This window comes from Lepisosteus oculatus, chromosome 4, assembly GCF_040954835.1.
Source record: "Lepisosteus oculatus isolate fLepOcu1 chromosome 4, fLepOcu1.hap2, whole genome shotgun sequence".
In the NCBI taxonomy this organism is placed as follows: domain Eukaryota; kingdom Metazoa; phylum Chordata; class Actinopteri; order Semionotiformes; family Lepisosteidae; genus Lepisosteus; species Lepisosteus oculatus.
In genome coordinates this window covers 27,522,635-27,537,468 of record NC_090699.1, presented here as the reverse complement: position 1 = coordinate 27,537,468, position 14,834 = coordinate 27,522,635, and the positions used below count along the sequence as shown (strand labels likewise).

The following is a 14,834-nucleotide window of genomic DNA, read 5'->3' as shown; positions in this document are numbered from 1 at the left end:
TTCAAGGACATAATAAAAAGCAATAAAAACCACCACATGAATTGTGGCAAAGTAGGAAGTGTCTTCACTGTTCGAACTCATGGAGATGATCTGAAGGGGAGACAGTATTCTGTAAGGGAATTCAGATGTTGCTTGGATCTTAGCATGTACTGTACAGAGCCTTTTTTTCTCAATTAGAACTGCAGTAGGGGTTTGTCCTGAAATATAGAACTTTTAAACAATTTCTAATACCAAACAACAGGGAAACCATAAGAATAACGAGATAAAGATCTATGGGTTACAGAATGACCAGAATTATAACAAATGGCCTCTTACCAAGATACATTATTCCTACATGTTCTATTTTCTACATAAAATTACTTACTCTGAATCCATAGAAGGGTTTGTCATTCTTCATATTCAAACTTGTACGGACACACTGATTAATGGTGATTCCAGAAGACTTCAAATGAATCTCAAATGAATGCATTGTTCACTACTGTGTCATCTCTCTCACACTGTATGGGTTTGTACGGAATAGTTAGTCATTACAAACCACAAAAGCAGCACTAGAGAGGGACTTACTGTATGTCTTCACAGGACCGTGCAAGAATGAAGTCTTCTGACCAATTGCCAGACAAAAAGAAATTGCATTTAGCACGTGTGCAAGTTGTGTTAAGCTTTCACAAATGCCCAAAAGCAGTAATATCTGAAACTCTAGTGCAGAGGATTTATTTTATCTTAGTCGATGGCCAGTGGGACCCCTTAGCATCTGGTAATTGCAGAGGCAATGATTTTACTCTGCTTTAAACAGATGCCATGAGTGGCAGGTCAATGTGGATAATCAGGGCTCCTCTTGTCTCTGTCTGTTTACAAGTAGCAAATCAAAGATGCATCTTATTTCTGGGGCTGAAAACGTGTCAGGGGAGCTATCAGATATCTCTGGTACATCCAAGCCTCCCAGAGCAGCTGCTACTTACAGCCTCATACCATGTATTCGCAAAATGAACACTGTAAACATGCTGCATAATTAAGTGGCACACTGCTTAAAATAAAATCTTTTCTGCGTTTATTCATTTATCTTATCTTCACATAGATTGGGATAAAGATTACCTGGCTTTGGTGACTAAATATTAAGGTGTAAATCTGAAACAGAATGACAAAAAACTATTTCAATGTCTTTAATACAAGCCATTTACTATCAAAGGATGCTTTCCTTTTCAGAGAGTATAATGCGTAGGCTCTGGTATAAATGTATAAATGCTTCAGACAAAAGATGCTGGATACGTCAACGCCTAAATTCTAGCACCTGGAAGCATAACACGGCTAAATAAGCATCTGACAAAACACAAAGGATTTTCTTAGAAAATCCAGAAAAGATTTCAAATGCTTATTAGAAGCAAATTACTGCAGCACAACTGTGGCAGTCATTACCAGTAAACATTATAACAATGATGTTTTGACCTACCACTTTGTAACATGTAGTCTCACATGTTTTCCTTTGAAAGACACAATGTTCTGTACAGATCGGTAAATATGTTCTTCTAACATGATAAACAGATCTGCAAATGTAGCTTGTTTTCCAAGTAAAAGGTACTACACTAAAGAGACATTGAAAATATGACAGCGGTTTAGCTTCCACAGGGGAGCATCTAGAAAGAAGGTACACTTATTATCAAAGATGATTCTAGTAGGTTGAAGTGAATGTAAAAATAATATTTTTTTAAGTAAATACATATCGTCTGATGTTGTGGCATTGGAATCTAATGCTCGTTTTTTCCAAAGAACTGTTTTTTTTTGTTTTCCAGTGTTTTTGTTTTTCCATTGAACCTGGTTAGACTGGGTTAAATATTCAGTTAAGTAATCTCCTGGGTTTCAGTGTTTATTTATACTAAAAATAAAAGCATCTTGTAAAAGAAAATCCAGAAAAAAGGCAGAAGAGCAAGCTTCTGAAATATTAATATAAACCTTTTTCGCTTTGCTCATGCCTTTCATTAGATGTTTTATCTTACACTGTGTATATCTGCATCACGTGTAATGGCTTAGTTTTTATGCACTGTAAAAAATCAATGGAGGATTTTCTGTCCACTTTTTTTTCCACAATATTTGGTTTCTTGCGGCTGCTACGCATCCTGATCAGCTTGGGATAAAGACTATCAAATCGAAACATCCATTTGTTTTCTAAAGGCGCTTTTTCAGAAAATATATTTTCAGAATAAGCACATTTAGATAATAGCTATAACTATAACATTTGCTGTTACCTCCCCTATAATCTCCCCTATATCTATCAATTTGCTACACGTCATTTACTTCTTTTACTGATATTTTGAATCTCTCTGTTTATATATTTGTCTGTGTTTGTGAACTGCAGATAGATCTAGGAGAGTGAGAGAATACCTCTTTGTAGCAATGCCCAATTTCTTCACATGGAAACCATATAGAACTATGACATACATAACTAAAAAGGGATGCAGAAGACAAAGAGACAGCCTAAAGCAGACAGGCATGTGTGTTTCTGGGGGGTGGTAGCTTGGTCTTGTGACATGTCCACAGCTAGTGTCATGTTTCTCAGGGAAAGATGCTGAAGGGCTACATAATGGTGAGCCATGCTGCTTCCATTTACAAATATTTTTTTGTAAATAACATATCATGTTTTAACACAGTGGGTCCCGAAAGGATGCCCTCTTGCCCGCTGGAGAATTAAAGATTACGTGTTTGATTGGTATCAGATGAAAAGCATCTGGAGAGCCGTGTGTCGGGGTTTCTGCCCTGGGACCTGAATGGATTCCGCTGGAGCGTGATCAGTCCCCAGCTCCTCCGGCCAGCTCTTCCCCAGAGAGCCAGCCTTATGCTGCCCAGAGGAATCCCTCCATTACAACAGTAATGGATCCTGCGCCTCTTTACAGCCAGCCAGGATGTCCCCCGGGAATGCTGGGATGCGGTGACCTCTGCCTGCCTTTACCCTTGACTTCACTTTCTTAAAATGCACTAAATATCCTTTAATTTGACAGCGGTTGAATTAAAAAGGGCTTAAAGCTGCATCATTTGCCACGGACAATGAAATATTGATAAATGGATTACCGGCATGTTTGATTTTTACGGGAAAGGAAGAATGCAACCATGATGTATATAAGAGTGTAATTATTACTTTTTTCAAATAATTTTCTAAACTTTTATTTAAGAAAATCTTTCAATTTTTTCATTAATGTCACATTTAAACAGACAGTAGTTAGCATAACAAGAAATGTAGACCTATTCCAAATATACTTGGTGATGTTCCTGAGGTTATACCATAACAACAGAACCGAGAGAACACTATCAAACTCCTAAGAATGAGTAATATACTTTTACTTCTAAAGTAATATTTACATGAGACTACAAAAAATTGTATGTTTCACTATGTTTGTTTCAAAATATGTTTCACTATCCCTGTCTACCTGTAGTTAAGTGGTAATCCCTGCGGAAAACCCCTCTAACTTACAGAACAAGCTAGAGTTTTGTTTTTTTGTTTTGTTTGTTTTTTAACGTCAGTTCCAAGTGTTAATTAATATTTTTGTCAAATATTTCAAAAGGCATTTGCCAGGTTAGAGCCCACATGAATATCCACCTGTTAATGCAATAATTGAAATTTGACTGTTATTAACAAAGAAAATTATGGAAGTGGTCCCTACAATTTTGTTTACTTAGCAGTGGCTTATTATGTCTAGCAGTCAAATTAAAAAAAAACAACAGCCGCAACTATCTCTGACAGCTGAGGTGTTAAGTCAAATCAAGTTCAATTTCAGTTTTTATTTGATATAGCGCCTTTTCAAAGGGTCCCCTGATCTCAAACCCATGTAGGGTAAAACAAACATGGCTGATACATACTGTATATCTTAACAGTATCTAATTTGGGCTGCTGTCTGGAAAGAGTATCCAGCATATTCACTTCATCAGTTAAATCAATTAATTGCCTCACTCTAAGATAAACAAAACAGAAATTCCAACCGCTCGCCTATTAAAACAGCGAGCGGGCAAGATAGCTGCTTTTAGATGCAACATTTACATGTAATTATCTTCTTATATAATTAACTGCATTCAGTTAACAAGCATCTTGCAAACGGCTGGCATTGCTTACCTAAATGAGCGTTCGGCCGCACAGAACACCGAGTGACTAATTATCGCTCGGCATGCCGATGTTAATGGAAGTGATCTAAAAAATAATCACCAAAGAGGGAAGAGGGGAGTGAAAACAAAGGGGGAAGCAATTTGTGTGGCGACATACTCCTGCCAAGTCACATGACTCAGACAGAGAGGTCCAAATCATAAAACCCCCACCAATTTTTAATTTGCTGGATTTCCAGGTTAAACAGTTCTTGCTCAGTTTGCTCAGCTTTCAATGTCAGGATGAGAGCTGAAACAAGGGCTTATAAATGAAATTGCTGGGTTATTATAACGCTGATATGATGCCATGCCAAATCCCCCTTATTGTATTTTTATTATTATTAGTCTCAGTGACATAATCCCACAGTTACTAAAATGTTTCATATGATGTATCGCAAGGATAAACATGATAATTGAACTCCACAAACTCTTAAATACAACAACAACTCTTTGATAAGTTAAACACATATAATCAAATTAAACATTTTTAGCATTTAAAATAATATCATCTTTTGTACACTTGAAAAGCAAAATTAAACTAAACACAAAATAAATAATATGTATACAATATCAGCTTATTTATGGCCATATTCCTCACTACAATCATATACAAACGCTACACTCACTGTTTTGATAATGAGAAAACTGCAATCATAGTTCTCTCACAGAAATTTCTTCTAATATCTTTACTTCTGCCTTAGTGGCAAAGTGCGCCTTTTATTACTTCACGTTATAACCACTGTTAAATATATCCTGGGGGGGATGAGACTTTGGGCAGTATAAACATAAGTACACCTTTCCAAATTACATGCATCTTGCATACTGTCTTGCTTACAGCTCATAGTGGGACAACTAATGAGTTAAGCTCAATACTAATTTAGTGTAAGCCTGTGTTTTGGAATAGTAACAATAGATCACCACTATACTATCATTATTTTATCAAATTTAGGTATGCTTTAATATACCACTCTTTATAAAGTACTGCTCAACACAGCACATATTCATCATTTTCCTAATTAAACATTAACATATAACACTATATTATATCATATAACATATATATAATGTTATCGTATAAACTTAACATATCAATTATTTTAAAACAATCTGAACCATACTTACAGCAGTGCTCAATAGCACTATAGATGTGTTATGAGAAAGTACACTAAAGGTGTACCTTTCACAAGGAAATACAGTCAGGAATACTGATCTGCCTTTTTGGATCAAATCCTGTCACAATGAATGCCAGGTGTAGAGTTGTTAAACATCAGTTACATGGTTCCTGAATATTTGAAATTGCTGTGACTTCAGTTTCATCATGTAAAAATGTATATACATTTGAGAAAACGCAACTCTTATACAGGATCCATATCAGCACAAAACTCTCTATTTCCTCTTTTCCATTAAAGTGGAAAAGTACAATATGTGTACCTTTAAATGTGACTCAATTGCATAACAAGTAACGTAGTAAGTTATATATACAGTAGTAACATAGGCTTCCTTATTAATAACATACATACACATTTTCTACAATTTAATATTCACTTATTAAAAAATGCATAATATGTGTATCAGAAGCTTGTGCACAGACTTGTGTTGAAAAGTGACTACCTGAAACTCACACTGGAGAAGTAAAGCAGATTACACAACCGATTTGACCAGAGAAACCTGCCACGTTTCTGGGTGATCCTTTGAATGTGTAGGTCATTCAGCTCCATTCCCAAATAAATCTAACCTCTTCTTACACCAGCCTACATGATACATGATACCAGCGAAGTCAACAACATTGTGTTGGTAATATCGGTGCTCCAGAATACCCAGGTGTAAAATATAATACAATTGGGCCAGCAGGTTCAAAGACTCAAATTTGAAAAGCTGCCAAATTCCTATCACAGTGATTGCTACAGCTTATATTAAAATTACTATATAACTATGCAAGTCAGTAAGAATATCTGCCAGCTTTGTTCAGGACTTTCTATTGAATCTAATAAGCATTTACTAGATCCCTAAAGACCTTACTTCAAGAAGTAGCATAAAGTATCCTCCCTTAACTTGATATACTACAGAACAATACAAAATTAGTGTATTTTGTAAAGACTAATTGGGACTCTTAATCCTTTGATTATACAAATGGAAATATGTATAATCTTGAACATCTTATTTGAATAGCCACTTAATGTTCTTAAGTTATGACAAATTGCAGAAGAAACGTCTTTTAATTTATTATTACATCAAAATAATCTGTACTGTATTTCTCAGAAGGAAAAAGTCATTTTGTTTTAAGTCAGGCTGGCAGTGCAGAAGAGATCCTTGTCAGTTTTCATGGAAAAACTTGCATCAGTGATACTGATACAGTTTTTCTTCTTTGTTTGCCTCGGCTGTCTGAAGCTGACTGTTTTGAAAAGTCTATAATATTTCAAAAAATAAAACTAAACATTTCTATCTAGCAGATCTGCAGGGCAGGAAAGAAAAGTAGGTCAGAAAACTTGACTGCAGTGCCATCTACTGGCTGCTGCTGTAGCTCGAGCTCAGGTCTGAAACCATCTTCTAGGCAAGAGCGAGTATCAGGACAATAGTAAGCATTTTAAAAATATTGTCTAGTCTAAAATATATTTATATAGGAATACTGCCTTTTCAAGCACATGATGCATATTTAGTGCATATGTCTTATCTATGTGACTTTTCCACCTTTCAACACATTGCTAATTTAGTGTGTTGTGAATCTTTTCCTTGATGAATTGCAGTCTAGAAGATCAGCAGGATTACTGTCTGTAAATAGTTGCCTCCAAAATATTATTCTTAGAGTACATTGAAAATGAAAAGAAATAATTGTTTTTTCCCTCTGTACATTTTCTGAAAATATGCAAAAAATATATCCATCCATTTTTTGCCTTCAAAAGATTCTATGTAAACTAGGTATACCAACTATTGTATGTATGTTGACATCATAGTTGACATTTTAATTATTCTGCACATACATGTTATTCCAGCATTGAAAACAACTGATTTGAGCTTACAATAAGAATGAAAATGAAACTGTACAAAAACAAAAAGGGCCCTACTTAAAAAAAGATATTCTCAATAAGTACAAGCTTTATACCAGATAGATCATATTCTTAATTCAATTAGCAACTAGAAATTGGATGAGTGTCAATAGTCTGAGAGGCTTTCCCTTGTCCTGGTTTTCTAAGCCACTCTCATTATAACAAATTCCAAATCATAAATTACAAAGAGAGCTGGGAAAACATTCTCAGATCACCGTCTCTTGGGTGATTAACCCTGACAGAAAGATTTGACTCAGAATCTTTAAAATTTTAAGTCTTTTTAAGTCAGCCTCCTTAGGCAATAGAGCAAGCCTGGATTTACTGAAACCACAACCAATAAGTGATGTAATGTAACTTGTAAATTTTGTAAATTAGCAAGCAGTGAAACAGTCTAAAACAGATCTGTTGTATGCTTAATGGTGTAAAGGGCTAGATAATATTACAAAAATAAGCAATTCTGCAGAAAATGACAAATATCTGACTGACATGTAGGCATTAAAGTCTTAAGAGACATCTGGTATCTTGTCATTTTTAGGTGTTTATCCCACCCACCTAACTGACGTGTTTAATGCATAAACACATACTGCACACAATTTAATTTCTGAAAACACAACTGTCAGTGATGCAGCAAAACTGGGTGTCGTTTATTCATTTATTGAAGCCTGAACAACTGTTATGAGAAGAATGAGAAGAAAATGGAATGGGTGGGTTAAGTCTATAGGAAAGAATTCATGTGAATCGCAAGCAAAACAAAAAAACAAAACAGATGACCACTTGAGCTGTGACACTCCTAAATAAATGAACAAGTAGATTGCAATGTGACTGTCCTGGTACTTCCAAAGACCCCAATGTCTTCACACACATACTGGGACACATCAGCATGGAGTCAATATCCTATCACATATCCTATACTAATTGATGAACATTAATGATTAATGAACAAAGCATTGTATCTACATTCAAATGTCCCAAACTGACCTGTAGTCTAGGCAGAATACCACTAGCATACAGGTTAAAAAGAAAACAGAAATCAATTACTACTAAATGCGAACAATTAGTTAAAAAAATAAGTGAAGTAGTCACAATTGTGTAGACACACCAATCTTGGATCTTACAGGATCTCTGCTGAATCTGAAAGATTCAGTGCAGAAAGCATAGTGGGATATCAGTTCCTTTATTTGTCCTCTTGCTTTCAGGTTATATTGTTCCTTTGTTCAATTCAAGAACTCATTGAAATTGTGAAAAAAATATTAGTGAAGTTTGTGGTAGAAATTAGTACAGTCTATAGTAAAGACAATAAAGCCTACAGTGGTGCAGTGGTGATGTTGATGAGACCTGGCACTGAAATGCTGGCTGTGGCAAACTGAAGGCAAGATGGATTTCTCACGTGGTCCCCAGTGTGCTGGCCTGCTTGGCCGTCAGACTTCAGGACAAGAGGACAAAATGAGCCTCTGTGAAAAATATCTTTACACACCACAGCACAAGTAAAAATGATACAATCCAACAGCAAAAAAAAAAAACTGCTTTCTTATTTTTTTCGCCCCGAAGTGGAACACTCCAAGGTCTTTCATTTGTGCTTTATTATTCGCTCTGTATCTTTGCTCATTTTTCACCAGTATTGCATTAAGTATTGATATTGATTTCTTGTAAATGGTACTGAAATGGATGGCTCACACTTTTTTGTTATTGTTCTGCAGCACTTGTAGGTAATTTATTACAGCTGCAATGAAGCCTGTCCTGTTCTGCCACGGTTCAGATTGAATGTGCCAGCCTCTTGAATGGTACACTTGTAGACATCCCTCTCTTTCATAAGCAGCCATAAAACATAAACACGCATACGATTTTTAAAACAAAGCATCAAACAACTAAAGTAAACTTACCAGTGTTCTCATATAATCTTTAGTTCCTTCTTTTTTTTTCTGTGAGTACTGTATATTTTTTCTACAGCAACATGCAGAAACTGATACAACTGGAAGCTCTCACCCCTGAAGCCCTGTGTTGTTCACATGACTACAATGTAATACTCTACTGTACCACAGGCAACTGTTATGCCTGTCCAAATGGAGTGAATTTCTAAAGCATTAGCACGCCAGTGAATACTTAAAATCCAACAGCAACAAGAACAACAAATTTCCATTTTAATTACATTTCTAGTCATTACATTTCAAACTTCCTGGCTTTTGTGCGCTCTGTTAATAGACTGAATTGCACTCTGTGTGTATTCATAGTTGTCATTATTTTTTAAAACCCAGCTTCATTTTTTAAAGCTTAATTCTGGATGAAAACAAAATTCATCTTGGATATCACAGAGGAATGGAAACAGAAAAGCATACGTACAAGAAGTGAACTAGAACTCTATCAAAGGGCAAGCACCTTTCTGCAATTCAATTAAATAACAAAGGTCTGAAATCCAGGTTATTCTGTGTGCAACGTGTATCTCGTTACTGAAGCCGAAGGAAAGATGAGGCAGATGCCTCTACACGGTTTCTAATAAGATGTGTTTTGACAAATCTCCAAAGCATAAAGTGAATACCACAAACAATTAGCTTTACATGTTTTTTGAATGGCTAGGGTGCAAAAGATCCATCCATCCCTTCATTTTCCAACCCTTTTATTCAATACAGGGTCATGGGCAGCTGGAGCCTAACCCAGCCTGCAACAGGATCATGCAGGATACACCATGGATATGAAACCAGTCCATCGCAGGGCACTCACAGACACAAAAACACACACACAGTTTCACAGAAGCCAATTAACCTACACGAGAGGGAGGAATGACTAGGACTAGGGGGGGAAGAACATATAAACTCCACACAGATAGCAGACCAGTTCTAAAATTGAACCAAGGGCCCCACTGCATTAGCACTGCATATCAGCAATGGTAACCACTGTGCCATTGTGCCACCCAAAAAAAAAAAAAGATCTGGACCCAAAAGATACATAAAAAGGGCTATTGCTTGATATCGCCAGTGTCACTGAATTATGGAAAAGGAATCGGTCAGAACACTGAAAAGTCCAGAAAGGCCTCAGATGGGACAGATTCCACCACTGCCTACCTTTGGGGAGTACCCCAGCAGAACCCACAGGGACCCTGCTGACAGGGTGCGGACGTGGGAGAACTCCAGCACGTCAGTCTCCTCGCGGCTGAGGGCAAGGTGCTGGCAGCCCCGGTAGTCTCCCTTCAGCTGCCCCCCACCATGCAGGCTGACCGTGTCCCATGTCCCTGTTCTCTTTAGCACCTCTCTAATGCTGGCAATCTGCCGGTAAGAGAGGTGGCCTGCCCAACAGCAGGCACACAAGACAGCAGTCACAATCCTGTAATTGAGGTGAATTTTTAGGGCAAGCATGTTTGTAATTCGTTTGAATGTTATTTCACATGGCAAATAAAAAGTAGTAACTGATCTGCATTGTCATTAAGCAGCAGAGCATCTTTGGTCTCCTGTCAGCTGGTCTTTCATCTAATTGGCTAAAATACTCCCTTGTTACCGGAGTTTTGTTTGGCAAAACTGAGCTGAAAATGACTGTCATGATCTTTTTTGCTAAGGACAGTGCGGAATCTTTGGAGTCGTGAGGATTTTTAGGAGCTGACAACTCAAAATATTTTTTTTTAGTGTAAAGTTGTAAAAGGATGAGGTTTAAAATGAGCCAGGATTCAAATAATTGCGTAGAACTTCAATGCATTGGATTTAATAAAAAAAATAGGGTGACACATAGCCTGAATACTGTACATTCTATACTAAATATGAGGTGGTGAATTTACTTGTTTATTTCTTTTATCTGTGACATGGACACAGCTATAACTACATAAAAGCTTTGCATGGCACTCACCAGATAACACAGATGGAGTGAATGCGTCTGAAAGCCATCCCAGGTAACCTTCTTTGAAGGAGTGAAAGAATGAATCCAGGCCTCCATGGGTCACCACCTCCTTGGTCTTCTGGAGATCCTCGTCCAGTATGCAGTCTGGCGAGAGGAAGACCACCCAAGGAATGAAGAGAGACTGGTGGACAGCCACACCGCTACGCACTACACGACTCCACAGATTGGCTGTCTTGTTCTGAGGGAAGAAAGCATTACAGTAAAGGACACCGCTTGTAAGTTATCACTAGCATTGCTTTGGCTTTTAAAAACAGACATTTTAAAAATATTTGAAGTCTAAAATGTATTTTTGAATCACACTATATACTGTATAACTATTTTTTATCCAAACCAAAACCTACAGAGTAAATACTTGAAACAAGGTCACAAATTAATTATAAAAACTGATACAGTATAAATTAAGTGCTCACAAAGTGCACATTTAAGCTATGTTTAAAAGCAAAGCAGACTTACTTAAAAGTTTCAGAGCATCTTGAAATAAATCAAAAGTTCAGACTTGGGTAACTAACAAAGGTTATGGTTCCATTCACTGTGGATTCAAGAAGATCTTATCCTGAATCCCAACTCTCATGTACACAGATAGAATTGTTTTTCAAACTCAGTTCACTCCACATAAGAAAAAACATACATCTATATAAAGGTCTAATATCTCAGTTTTCCTAAGAAATAAGCCCATCTCCCACCACAATCAATAGGCGTCTCTGGAAGAAAATGCTATTCTTGTTATTATATTGTTGTCATAATTAATAAGCAGGACTAAAAAGGGGGGCAATTATCCTCTTGTTATCTTCATCAGACGAAAATCAGATGTCATGAGGAACTAATGCTGGCTAAGATGTACACCTGGAATAATTACAGAGTGAGCAGTCTGCATTGAGAACTAATGGTGAGGCTCACTCTAGTAAGTGGAGTGTATTACTTATGTCAGACGTAACATTAAGATGTTCCTGCAGCCCCCGCTTATCCCAACCTCCGCCAAAATTTAGCTTCTGTTCGGAAACAATTAATCCCATCCAGCCTTGTAGTCCACAGCCTGGCAGCTGTGTTTGGGCACTTGTTTTTCCTCCAGTGAATATAATTACAGCAATTGAAATGAAGAGCCCAGCTTCAAGAGTTTAATAAAGTATAAGTATTTGCTATCTCTGTATAGATCATGTTACTCTGACTCAGAAAAATAGCACTCATAGCATAATTTAGATCAATCAAAAAATATAGGAGGACTATGAAACTACTGCCTTAGTTGTGCTTGCCAAGTAAAGTCCCTGATATCGGCACAAAAATTAATCTATTTCGCATCCATTAAGGTCTGGTACAGTACAGCCCAGAGGAAAAAAAAATCTGGGACTTGATTTAATTTTTCCAAATGGGAGACTGAATCTCTTACTTTTATGGAGCACTTACTTTGAATATTTCTGTTAACCACCACTAGAATGTAAAGGGCTACTCAACTTTGTGTGCATGATTATGGTTACCTAGTTGAAGACATTTATTCTGAAAAGGTTTTTGGAGGAGTAATGCTTGTTTCCAAAGAGGCTGTATATACTAAAAGGTAGGGGTTGTGATATAGAAAAACAGGTTAATATTAAGCCCCTATTCTTATCTCTTACTGTATATTTCTCTATTTCTATACAGTCACAATACTTTTATTTGAGAAACAAATAAACCGTTTAGCTCGGAAGTTCTTCTTTATGGATCTTCATTGAATTAAGATAGAAATACTTACTGGCCAAGGGAAATGAGCAAATGAAAATAGACAAATAATTGGATAAATTTATCCCTGGTAACATTCTCTGTGAACCACTGTTTGAAATTAAGAGGAAACACACAATTGTGTATAAGGAATGGTGGGCTATATTTCTTCCAGTTTCAAAATATATTTCTAAGTTAATCAAGAAACATAAAAGCTGTTAGCACTGTTATAATATTACACAAATATTCTGTTTTGTCGTAGCTTACTCATTGTAGAGTATACAGAAATTAAACCTCATTTCTGAAATGTATCAAACTGGAAGAGGTAGAAGGGGCTACACAGTTATCCCCCCTCCATTTTTTAAAAGCTTTATCCCGTACAGGGTCATGGGGAAGCCAGATCCTAACGGGACAAGGCGCAAGGTGGGATACACCCTGGAGGGACATCTATCATATAGCACACACAGAGGCAAAGACACACACTCGCACCAGGACTAATTTTACACAAGCCAATCAACCTATCAGTATGTTTTTGGACTGTGGGAGGAAACCAGAGCATCTAAAGGAAACCCATACGAACACAGGGAGTACATACAAGCTCCACACAGACAACACCCCAGGAAGTGAACCCAGGGCCCCAGCAATGCTAGCCACCATGCTGCTCACCCTGCAGTTATTTATCAACAAAATAGCTTACAAAAGTCAGTGTCCTGGTTTCTGACATTTAGTCTTATGATATTTACTGCAATGTGTGTTTTAGTATTTATCATCCACGTACTACAGGATGCAAAGGAAGGCCCTCAAAAACAGAAGAAGAATCCCAAAAGAGTATTTTCATGACAGAAGAAGGTCCTACCAGATAAACAAAACAAAACAAAAAAAACAACAGATTTAACAATACCTTAATCGCCTGGACTGGATCAGGCATCTGGGTGATAGAAGTGTTTGTGAAATGCTCTTCTTGTTCTTTGATGTGCACGTGCCAGTTCTGTCTTTGCACTGACACTTCACCTTTCCAGCTTTTGACATCAATACAAAATATTCCACGCCCTGACAAACAAAGAGGATTATTTAAAAAACAATAAAAATAAAAAAAAACTTTAAAGCCATTTAATTATTTATGTATTTAAGTTCTACTAAAGTTTTTATTGTGTAAGAGAACTGCAAATGCGACTCAATTCAAATATCAGAATTTCTGTCCCACAATATTAACCACAGCAACAAGACTGAAATGGTATTTCGATCTATGCGAGTAGAAAAACAGATGAATTAAAATGACACCAGTAGGAACAGGACTGATAAACTAATCTATCAGATCATGTTTTTTTTAAATATTTTTAGAATATTAATCTTGCACTGCTGATATTACACACTGAACTGGACTAGGACCATCCTACTGGCCATAGGATTTATGAACACTACTGGTTAAATAACCTTTCTAAGGCAATGCTTGACATCTGTGGCAGCTCTTACTATTCTTTACACCTCTGTGGCCTCATTATATAAAAAAAATAATCTTGAACACTATGTCAAAATAACCCTTCTTGGATAACCAACTCAAAGTGGGATAAGACAAAATACAGCCAGCTTTACACTCTAAGTACCTGTGAGGATGACTAGATCAATTTCTTCTTTTGCTGTCTGATACTGGTTAGGAACTCGCAAGCTGCAGAAGAGGGAATCTTTTCTCAGCCCACCAATGACCCTCCAAAATAAAAAAAAAATGGAATCTGGTTCTTAATATACCACAAATCCCAATCAAAAGAGAAAATTCTTATTACTTTCTCATCCTCCGATAATACCACAATTTGTAAAACAAAATTATTTATTATATCAGTAAATATATGATATCAACTGATATCATATCATATAATTCAGGTGGGTAGCTGTGTCAGCATGCGTTGGCTGCAAAAGAATAAATAATAGGTTTATTTCGTACTGAAAAGAGAAGAAAGAGAACACAACGTTTCGGCTGTGGAGCCTTCTTCGACTGTAAGGCTCCACAGTCAAAACGCTGTGTTTTGTTTCATCTCTTTTCAGCATGGAAGAAACCTATTCCTTGTTAACTTCATATCATGTAATATCAGTCACCACTAAAAA

General features: G+C 36.7%; 2 protein-coding genes across 3 annotated transcripts in view; one reads left to right on the top strand and one right to left on the bottom strand.

Annotated features, from left to right (window-relative positions):
* Positions 1-14,834, top strand: part of bub3 (BUB3 mitotic checkpoint protein) — a 126,235-nt gene that overhangs the window by 71,854 nt on the left and 39,547 nt on the right. The gene's annotated exons all lie outside the window — the stretch shown is intronic.
* The window catches only part of LOC107077321 (uncharacterized), a 38,470-nt gene that overhangs the window by 22,067 nt on the left and 1,569 nt on the right, over positions 1-14,834 (bottom strand). Inside the window, exons 3-6 of one of the 2 annotated variants that reach the window (XM_015346540.2) lie at positions 14,339-14,442; positions 13,636-13,784; positions 10,995-11,223; positions 10,223-10,443 (exon numbers count right to left, since the gene is read on the bottom strand). In XM_015346540.2, the coding sequence (XP_015202026.2) occupies positions 10,223-10,443; positions 10,995-11,223; positions 13,636-13,784; positions 14,339-14,442 (703 nt within the window). The remainder of the gene's footprint in view (positions 1-10,222; positions 10,444-10,994; positions 11,224-13,635; positions 13,785-14,338; positions 14,443-14,834) is intronic. The other variant, XM_015346541.2, reaches the window with a different exon arrangement.